General features: G+C 39.9%; 1 protein-coding gene across 1 annotated transcript in view; it reads right to left on the bottom strand.

Moving 5' to 3' along the window:
* Positions 1–7,458: 7,458 nt before the first annotated feature.
* The window catches only part of LOC109475212 (hemicentin-2-like), a 24,536-nt gene continuing 20,715 nt past the window's right edge, over positions 7,459–11,279 (bottom strand). The window contains exon 5 of the mRNA XM_019775806.1: positions 7,459–7,763. Coding sequence (XP_019631365.1) covers positions 7,459–7,763 — 305 coding nt within the window. The remainder of the gene's footprint in view (positions 7,764–11,279) is intronic.

Raw genomic sequence — 11,279 nt, forward strand, 5'->3', positions numbered from 1 at the left:
ATTAAACGGCTTGATTGGCGGAGTGATCTAAATAGATACTTTGAAACAAATATAATCGCTAAGACTCCTGGGTAACCGCATCGCCTAAAAATTGGATTTTCAAAATATCCGTGCGAGGGGGGCTTTTCCAGATAGCCTTATACTGTTGAGAAGCTGGCGGAGTGATCTAGAAAGAGACTTTGAAAAAATATAATCGCTAAGACTCCTGGGTAACCGCATCACCTACAAATTGAATTTTCAAAATATTTCTGAGAGGGAGGTGGGCTTATACTTTTGACAAGGGCAATGCATTCACAATTAGCTGAGAAAGACGAAGTCTTTGGCTGCTTGTCCTCCCGTTAAATCCAAACTTGGAAACCCAATCCGCGGAACTCCAGGCAACACATTCAATCATCCTCAATCCTGTTCCTGGTGTATTTTTTGGGGGCCCTCTCCTCTGACCCGTACGGCGCGCCTAATCACAAAAAAGCGCCTTAAGCCGGAGAGAGGTTTGGAATCATACGTTCGGCGCGACTCCCGGAATGAATATGAGGCAATCGAGACCGTCAGGAGATCACGCTGTAAATTTTGCAAACACCAATCAATTTGTCACCTAAACGTTGACGTGGCGAGCCGTCTAGCATTCTGTACGCGATGTGATCAAGGGTATGGAATACTCCATAGTTTTCAGATTAAATAGGCATAATTGTGACATTTTTGCACAAAATGGAAAAATGTAAATGGAAAAATCTTCATGTAATGGTAATCAAGGAGGTTAAAAACAAACTCCTTGTTCTGATTTACTTATACTTTTCAATAATATGTTTACGGTTTTCTAAAATCTCTGGCATTCATGGTTTGCACTAAAACAGCCCACAGAAGGCGAGCTCAGTTTGTGGTGCCACCACAATCTACCAGAGTGTAAACAAACATGGCTGACAGCTGTGTTTCCGGCTTTTAAGCACAGTCGTATTTTGGCACCTCCACTTCCTGAACGACACTTCGACTTGCAACTTTGTAAAGAAATGACCAGAAAATGGATCTTTTGTTTTGTCCTAATGTTACACAATGCAGCTTTGAACAATGCCACGCGACGCACAACACATATCCCCGCCATTTTGTTTCATCAGTCTTCGGTGAAAAATCAGGTGTGTCATTCGCAATCGTGCATGTATCTACCGCTATTTTTCCACGGCCCTGGCAGAATTATTGGCAACATAAATTTCAACGCCATAGCTATAGCCTAATCGTTATAACATTTCGTTACGAACATAGAAAAATGTGAAATGAATGTGATTTATGTTTATATTTTCACACTTTCCACACCAGGGATTTTTAATCATCGTCTTATTATGTCCCATACGTTATTCTTACTTTCCAAACATCATATTTTCGTAAAATTTATTTATACTTTCACATATTTTTCACCAAATCACATGATGTCACATTATATCGCATATTCTCTTTTTTATGGGTGAAATGCACATTTATGACCCTATGAGAAGCCCACTTAAGTATTTTCCCCTAAAGCTCATAAGAAAGATGTCGTAAAAATATACACACATGCAGAAGCTAAGCTTACTAATCTTTGGCAGGACCTCCGCGCATCTGAGGCCTTGTGGAATAAATCCAGCTCCACTCGAGTTTGAAAGTGATACATTTTGCACGGTCTTATACTTCAGGTAGGTCTCCTGGCGGTGCCTGCAGTCACTCAGGAGCCATAATTAGGCGATGAGTCGTAATAATTGATGCCCTAATATGTATGGAGTAATATTTTCTCAAGAACGTAATACCCCGGAGTAATAAGGGTCTCAGATAAGTGGGAATAGGTAAATGCTAGCTGTCAGGAGTAAAAGCATGATAGGTATCTCTTTACGCCATTTATACGGGTTTATGGAAAGTGCAGGGTGCTAATGCGAGGGGGAGAGATGATGATACCGTGATTCATGTTATTTTCTTCATTTCTGATGAGATAGAAAGTACAGTACAAAGTATTGGGAGGTGGGCTGTCTGCGATGGTAGGTATAAAGGTAATGGGGGAGTCAAATGAAAGGCAGTGTGTTATTGTGAGGCGTTTCAAACAGTCGCAAGGGTTGGTACAGTAGAAGCCTGGTTTTTGATGCCAACTTCACTATAAAGCTTAATAAGACCATATGGAGGTCTGTTAATGAATGAAAACTATCTTGCACACAGTAAATTTTCTGAAATTCTGCCATCGACTTCCAGTGCCTATCTTACTAGAACTTTTCAGATACATCAAAACGGGCTTCGTAATAGATTAGTCTCTTTGCAACGAACAATTAGAATTTTGTTTTTCCTTCCTTCTTTCCTTCCTTCCTTAATTTCTTCCTTCCTTCCTTTCTTTCGTTTCCTTTTCTTTCATTCTTTTCTTTCTCTTTGCCTCCCACTCTTTCCGTCTGTCTCTAACTTTTTCAAGTTATGTAATAGATGACAGAAATCACCATCAACCGTATGATTAATATATATCATGACTCGTCCCTAAATTGGTTCTATAATTTGTACTTCAAACGTCAGGAAGGATAGCTGCAGTTTAATCAATAAAGGGAGCGATCCGCTGAACTTTGGAATTATGAATGATAGGACAGAGCAATGCATTCAATTTAATACTCCGACATAGTTTTCCAAATGGTGGCTCCGGCGCTTTATTCTAATAGTGAGGGTCAGGACACCGGGAAGTTCCCCGCCTCTCCAAATGTCGTTCTTACGTTCTCTGGAGACCGGGTAGGCAGACAGGTCAGCAGTTGTGTGGGACGAATAGGATATAGAATATGATGGCTAGACAGACTAAAAAATTAGGTTAGGTAGGGATGGTATTCTCTCTCTTTCATTTCTTGTTATTTGTTTTAGATTTTGGGTGAAGTAGTCCAGAAATACAGTTTAACAATATGAAGAAAGAGTCATCAGTTGTGTGGGACGAATAGGGCATAGAATGCGATGACTAGACAGCCAGTGGACATGATTCTGCATTTTTTGAATTGGCAACAACGGTTACGTTTGGTCTGTGTTTCAGATTTCAGTCCTGAAAATTAGAGCCAGTAGTTTCTGGGGAAAAATTGTGTTTTCCATTTGAGTCCCGAAGATTAGGAATGGAATCTATCAGTTTTTTAAATAGAATATTTCAGTTATTGGTGCAAAAATTATACATAACGCTGTTAATCAATCCTAACTACTAATTCCAGTTTGCCACAATCTTAGACACAATTCCTTCTTACCAGTATACTTTAAAATTCTTGCATTTACCACAAAGAAACATCTTTCAGGCGGCACCATCAAATTCAAAGCTACAACATACATTAACGTTTCGTGATAGATTTTGTTCATTACAGTACGTTAAACAGCCCCTCAGTAACTGTATACATGTACTAATTGCCGATGCGGTATGTTGCACAGCTTTAACATGTATGTAAATGACAGGCATTGCAGTGGAGTCAGCAGCCATCTCTGGCAGTTATCCAAGGACATTTGTTTCCGTCTTTGCTTTAGTTACCTCCATGAAAGATGAAGGTATTGTTTTTGATGGCTTTCTGTCTTTCTCTGTCTGCCTGTTTTCAAAGTCTTTTTTTTCGTTACATGACCTCCTTGATAGCTGGTGTTGTTTCCCTTATACGATCATCATCATCAGTTCAAATGAGATTGCAAACGTGTTACGTTGGATCACTATTTGTCTAGGCAATGGAACTTTTCACATCCTCCTAAAAGTCGTAATTCAACCAAATTCAGTATAGATCCAAAGAACTTTTGGATTGAAAATTGATGTAACACTAGAAGCTACCGTGCTTTTGATATTTGATTAGCACAGCTTGTTCTAATTAAACCATATGAGTTTTGATTGGAGTAGCAGTAAAAACATCTTGTTACTAAATTCCCACTCATATCCTCATCAAATCTCTTTTCTGGTGCACATCTGTAAATACGTGTAAAGTTATTCTGAAATGACAGATGTTTGTCGTTTTTGCATGGTTTGAATCTGTTTAGTAACACTGGGGTTATCTTACCATAGGTTCCATAATCATGAACGCACTTAGATTGTAAATATCGGGGAGGCAAATCAGGATAGGGCATCTATCAACCGCTAACATATGGTAACTATCGTACCACCTCTGACCCACGGAAATAACTTGAAATGTTGGCATGACAACGGTATGGCTGTACTAAATGTATTGATTATTAATTGAAGACATAAAAAAGGAGATGCGCGGTAAAAAAAAGAAAAAATATATAGGATATACTAAATAAAGCAATTAAATTGTGATTATACAACATGTATGTTGTTGACGGCATGCAAAGAAGTAATTTTTGTTTTGTGTATTATCATCTTATTTGGGCCTATGTGCAGGGATACAGGATTGAAAACAATGGATAATGATAGAAGATGACTTAGATAGAATATGATGTAAAAAAGTAATTATTTTACAGGATTTTCTAAATTTTCTTGGAGGTGAGCATACTTATATATCTCATCACTGAAAATAAATGAATTTAAAAACATAATACGCCTGACTTATTAGAAATGCCTTTTTAAAGAAAATCTTTGGGACGACATTTCTCGTTACGTGAACACAATATCGTCCTTGAAATCCTCCAAATGTAACAAAGAAACTACTGAAGCATAAAATTCCTCTACATTCAGTAGCAGAAATCGGTTATGCTGAACGGAACCTTATGTGAGAAACGCTTGTATTGGGGGTATAAATTGGTATGTGAATTACAAGAAACAGAATGTAGCTTTGACGTATCCTGTAAAATTGTTACCCGCCTTAATTCCTAGCAACTTGAATCCAGAAAACCACCGTGGTTACAAATAAGACTTAAGAATAGACACTGCATAAAATCTTGCAATGGAAACGCATTGTAGAAAACCTAAGCTGGTAGAAACTTACGGCTGATTTGTTCTTATGTAATTCGCCATCCACCGTGAAGGGCAACGCCCTAAAATTATCGCATGCCACATTTAGGCCTCTCTCACACATTCAGAACCTTCCCCCCGAACACCAGGCGGCAAAGGTTGGCTGAAGTTCTAGCGCAGATTTAGGCGTTTATCGTTTATTGGATTTGAGTTAAATTTAAGTCAAATTTGACATCCAATCACACCATTTATACATACTCCCGAACACCAGCCGACCACAAGCCAGCCTCCTGCCAAAGCCTGAACGTTTTAAACATTTTGAAACATTCGGTTGGCACAGATCCACTGTAGACGACCTGGTCAAACCCCAGCCGACCTTTCGTCCGACCTACTCCTGCCCATTGTTGGCGGAGTTCAGCTACAGTGTTCGATCGTGAGGTTGAATTCGTGAATGTGTGACATGAGGCTTTACAGTTTTTGGTATGTCACATTTAACGTTTTGTCCTTTAGGAAGACATGAAAGCACAATTGAAAACCGTAATGTCCCTAGGCCTTAATAAGATTCAGTTGAATGTGCACTGAATAAAGTTCTATATTTAAGCACACTTGAAAGTATGTGTAAAGGCCACATTACTTTAGTTAACTAGAAAAATTGAACCTTTACGCATACTTTAAGATGTGCAGTGGTGCATACACACATCCATATTCAACGTCAAATATCCCGTGGGATTTCCTTGTTGTGACTGGGTATTCTTTTAACCTACTAACAATCCTTCGATAAACAGTAACTGTTCTTATCAGGTTGCCGTGACACTTCTGTGAACGTGTCTCTAGAAGTTTTACCATTTTGACAATTAGCGGAAACTACGCGAGAACGCCATTCGTAAAGTGCCGGAGATCCAGACGATAAAACATCCGTCCACGGTGAGAAACTGCGACATCAAGTCGCTGGCCGGCGGAATAAATGGCTGTTGGCACAAATCTTCCAGGATCAATTGTCTGTGTCTCCATAAATTTACGACTGCGCGACCCGAATTGCCGCTCTCGCGACGCGTTTCGCCATCTGGGTTCTAATATCAAAGAGAAAAAAGGGGAGAAGTGGATCCCTGTGATTTATGAAAACCTTGGAGAGGTAGTGAAGAGGAGATAACAAATTACATCAATTTTGGTCGCCTTAAAAAGGCCGCCATAAACGAAGGGCTGTAGGGGACTATAGGGTCTCTTGATGAACGTCCACGCTCCATCTGCTGTGCTGGTACTCTTAGGTTTGCTAATGGAAGAAATAAACTGTCGTTAGAGGAACTCCTAAACCATAAAAGTTCAGGTATTTTTAGAAAGACGGATATACCTCTCCAACTCTGATTTTAGTTGCGTCATCAGTTTTCCCTGTGAAATTTAGATATTTTGTTAAATGCTTTGTAAAATTGATTTATATTATTTCATTTCACTATCACACCCCGATTTTGTGTTCAGTTTTGCTAGTTTTCCAAAATTTTGACTTTTATCTATTGGCAAGTTTCACTACATAAATCCTTACGTTGAATGCTTGAGTAAGACATGAGTTTGCATATTCCACCCTTTTTTAAACAAAAGATATAAATCGCTCAAGACTCCTTCTACCAGCTTGCTAGTTCGCTAGTCGATATTTTGCACATGATTTCCAAATCTTGACCGCCATCTACTACCTTCTCCTACTGCAGAAGTCTTGAGTAAGATACAAATTTGCATCTTTAACCTTTTTAACATAAGATAGAGATCCCTCAAGACTCGCTTTGTCAGCGTGACCGCAAGCAGTTATTTTTCAAATTTTCCAAATCTTGACTTCTATCTATTGCCTTGTTTTACCACAGAACTAATTGATCTTCAATCCTTCTTGGAGAGAGACTGGCCCGAAGATCGACTGATGAAGCGTGCGGCAGGCTGCCGATAAGAGACTAGCCTTCGGCTACACGACCTACCCAGCAGCCTCTCCATCAAAGCTTGACCTACATACAGCAAGTATTAATTCATTTTCTATCATTGTTATTTATTGAGACTCTTCATCATGATGATAGGTGCACAAAGCAATCTTTGACCACCCTTCGATCGCGTTCGCCTTTCAGAACAAAGAGCTGTTCTCCTCACTGCAAAGGTGTTATCAGACTCAGCAGCTGCACTTAAGAGTGATTGATCTGAATACGTAAAATAAAACAGACAACCTCTGAATATTAAGTGATAGGGATGTATATCATCTTGTTGTTAAAACCTCTGTCACACACAGCAGAGCATGGCCTCGCGAACTCGGGAGCAAAATCGGCTGTGGTTGTCTGATGTTCAACTAGGTCGGCTGGGACGGCTACTGTGTTCTAAATGTTTCAAACTGTTTAAAACATTCCGGAGTGGACGGGAGGTTCGGAAATGGTTGGCTGGTGTTCGGGGGTAGGTCAGTAGTTGGCAGTCAAATTTGACTTAAATTCGAAAGGTGGAAAGATAGGCGTGGCTTAAATCTGGTAGAACTGGTCACAAACGTCAGCCAACGTTGCGCACAACTACATGTAGGCTAGTGGCTCTCCAGAGTCCTAAAACAAAACAAAACAAAACAGATAAAGAAAACAGATAAAGAAAGATTCTTGTTACCTACCGGAGTTATGTGACGAGTCCCGCACAACCAGGCTGATGGTTCTCCAGTCTTGCTTCCCGATGCCATTGGCAGCCGAACACGCATACTTCCCGCTATCGTTCCTGTGGATCTCGTTGAAGATGATGTTGTTTCTGGTACTGTCCGATGGCTCCAGTGTAGCAGTCGGTTCGTTCTGCCAGCCGAGTTTGTACCAGGTGACGTTAGGAGGGGGATTCCCGTCTGCTACACACCACAGGGTCACCTTGGTCAGTACAGGTGCCACCACCAGGTCTGAAGCGTTGACAATGGTGGCAGGATCTAAGGGAAAACATGACAAAGTAGTTACTTTTTTACTTCATGATTCACCACAAAACAAGCCTCATAAGAGCCATTCAAATGTTCTTCTTACATTTAAACTTTGAAACTGTTAGTAAACTTTGAAACTAATATAAAACAAAGATATCTAGTCGCAAACTGTAGGTCATTTAGATAAAAGCTACTTTGTTGTTTATTTTCGTTGATTCTCTGATAATGCGTTCTTTCTAACATAGCATATTTCCTGGTGTCAAATTTGCCAGTATTAAACACACATTATTTAGGTTGCATACGTAGCCTTTTAGAATCTTAAAATGGATACTGTTGAGCGCAGCCAGGTGTGTATGTTTCCTTGTTATCTTGTCAATGTGTGAAGTATCGCTTCATCAGTCACGACCTTGTTGTACCGACTCCGGCACCATCGACCCCTCCGCAAATTTATTAACGAGTTCATTCATCAGGGGTTCCTAACGAGCAATACTGTATCAATCAGGGCGCGTGAACGGCAATGTCCTGTAGGCGTTAACAACATCACTGATTAAACACCAGAGTACGCAAAACACTCCGCATCCAGGCAACCATCCATCAAATTAAGCCTCAAATCTCATCCGGAGGACTGACTGACGTATTCCAACTTCAGCAGATTGTCTGGAAGCATTTCGACCTCAGGGCTCGAAATACTGGGTAGAAGAAAAGGCAGTAAATGTCAATATCAGTTTTCCTCATCCAGAATATTTTCGCTTTGCCTTACTGAAATTGCATGGGTTACCTATAAGAAAGCAGTCAGGGCGTGTCTGTTGAATGTTAGAGTAATGCAGGCTTGCAGAGAAAAGTAATTCGTGCCCTGGACTTAAAAAGCAGTACAGGTAAAATTTGTCTGGTGCAGGTAACATATTGTTTTTGCTCAGTTTCTTCTTCTTTTCCAAACGGTGACCTCTGACCTGGCCAATGATCTGATTTGTTGATGTCTATTACCATGGTAACTGGTGCATGGATTGCATAATGTTGCAATTTTATATTAGAAGGGATTTAGACTTCTGTCACCATATATTTGAATGTGTTTTGAGTAAGAACTAGAATTCCGAGATCTCATACCTCCATGAAATATGATCTTGATATGTAAATGTAAATTTCTTCTTTAATTGTTCAAATGACCTCTGCATTAACATGATATATGCATCGTGATGTATGTTAACTTTTGATTAACTTACAGATGTCCCAAGTATGGCATTCTCATCATTCACCATTACGAAATCATAGAATTTTCACATTAATTATGCAAATTAGGTCATCACCTTCCATCAAAATATCATGACCTTCCGCCTGCCATAGGCTACATAGTATAATGTAAAACACTGTAATTATAGAATTTCCTCATTAATTATGCAAATAAAGTCCTCATTTGCATAATTTACATTTAATTATGTACATCTCTCTCTCAGCTACCTACACACCAAAAATAATGAAAATATGTTGTTCCTGTCTGGACTTATTGGCTTTTAAACATTTCGCCAGAAAGTGCCCTGCAGTTCCAGAACAAGCCGCTAGGGGGCCCAAACTCATATGACTTCTTTCCAAGCACGAGAGCTACCTTCCATCAAAATTTCATGACCCTAGCATGTCCAGATCGCGAGATATCAAAACCGGAAGTTGCGCTGCAGTACCAAGGGAAGCCACTAGGGGGACCAAAATCTCATCATTTCTAGTTTTTGTCACACCCTACCAACACACCAAGTATGAAACCAATCCATCCAGGCGTTCTTGAGTTATCTTGTTGACCAACAGACAGACGGAAGGACGGAAGGACGGACGGACGGACGGACGGACAGATAAACGCAACTGAAAATATAACCTCCATGACACATTTCATGGAGGTAATTAACAGAGAAGATAGTATGCGAAGGATAACATTATGCATTTGCTTTGCAAATGTTACTTTTCTAGTTTTGATTGATACAGCTGCAGTGTAGGTATGCAGAGAAACGTATTTCGAGCCCTGGACCCGATTCTTGCAATTTGTAGCCAGATAATGGCACCGCGTGATGCACGCCACCCTGTGGAGAGGTATATTCAGTTCGAATAAGGGTTCAGATGCATCACTGTAAACATATCCTCCGGGTTCCAACAATGTTTCCCAGTCATGCATCATCTTGTAGCCATTAGTTGGAGAAATCGTAGCTTGAGGAGCTAATACACTCAGCTTTTATTACCAGGTCATGAACATAGAATTGCCACAACCTCTTTTAGGGATGACGAATAACATGTCCACAGGGATGCTTAGTTGAAAGTGTTATTTTTTTGTTCCTGTGCGCCTTTGTAATAATGTGAACTTTATTTCAGTCATATATAAAAAAATGCAAATTATGGCTACTCTAATAAAGATTATACATGTATGTAGTGTAGACTTATTCTATACAAGATTTGTGCGCGACTATATGTACGCTAAAAATCTGGCAAAACTCTGAAAAGCTTAGAATTTTCAAATGCATACAAGAAATGGCAGTAAATGTTAATATCAGACAGTTTTCCTGATCCAGAATATTTTCGTTTTGCCACCTTTGTTTTGTTTTGAAATTGCATGGGTTCCCTTAAAAACGTCAGGGCGTTTTCCATATGCGTATAGCTAAGGTAAGACAGAAATAGTGACGTTTCTGTCTTTATTGCTGATAGTTTTCCTTGACAATCATATCCTTTTGATTTCCCCTGATACACAAGGCAGAAAACTGAAGGCCTCTCACAGTTTGATATTAGAACCACATAAGCTATAACGATACTGTCCCCCATGAAAATGGGGGTAATGTTTTTGGCATGTGTATATGTGTGTACGCGTGTGTTTCCGCATGGTCGGATAGGTTGTATGGTTAGTTTTAGTCTTCCTCACAGTGAAAAAGTCTTAATCACGTCTACGTCTGGTAGCTCTCGCTGTTTTTAGATGTTTTTCATTACGTGACCTCTTTTACAGCTGACGGCTGCTGTTTTTGCCTTGCACGATAAAGATGGAAATTGCAAAAGGAGATTGCAAACGGGTTATGTTGCATTAATCTTGGCAAATGGAACTCATTGTTCATCAGAGATTATAACCCCTCCTAGATAGTCATAATTTCTTAACACCATGGTTTTGTGGAGGTATGAGATCTCCGAACTCTTGTTGAATTTGTGTATCTAGATACTGTTAGTATTTGAGGTAAATTACTTTGCATCAATTGGCTTATTCCCATCGTAGCCACAGCTTCTAGGTCAACATACATTGGCCATGTATTGATCCAAGCACCGCTGCCAAACGATTTCTACAGAAATCAAGGACAGACCGGTAGATGCTTGGATCGTAAGCTGATTTTCAGATAAACATCAGAAGCTTCTTGCAATAACTAAGAGGCAGGACTCCATTTGGCCAAAGCCCAAGTGGGTGCCGATTATAGTGCTTGATAAATTAAGCTTGCTGACCGTAAGTATGGGACGTAACGACCCAACGGTAAAGTCCCGCATGCCTTTACGTAAGCTTGAAGGAGTGGTGAAGGT

The sequence above is a fragment of the Branchiostoma belcheri genome, unplaced genomic scaffold, assembly GCF_001625305.1.
Source record: "Branchiostoma belcheri isolate BF01 breed outbred unplaced genomic scaffold, Haploidv18h27 scaffold33, whole genome shotgun sequence".
Classification (NCBI taxonomy): Eukaryota; Metazoa; Chordata; class Leptocardii; order Amphioxiformes; family Branchiostomatidae; genus Branchiostoma; species Branchiostoma belcheri.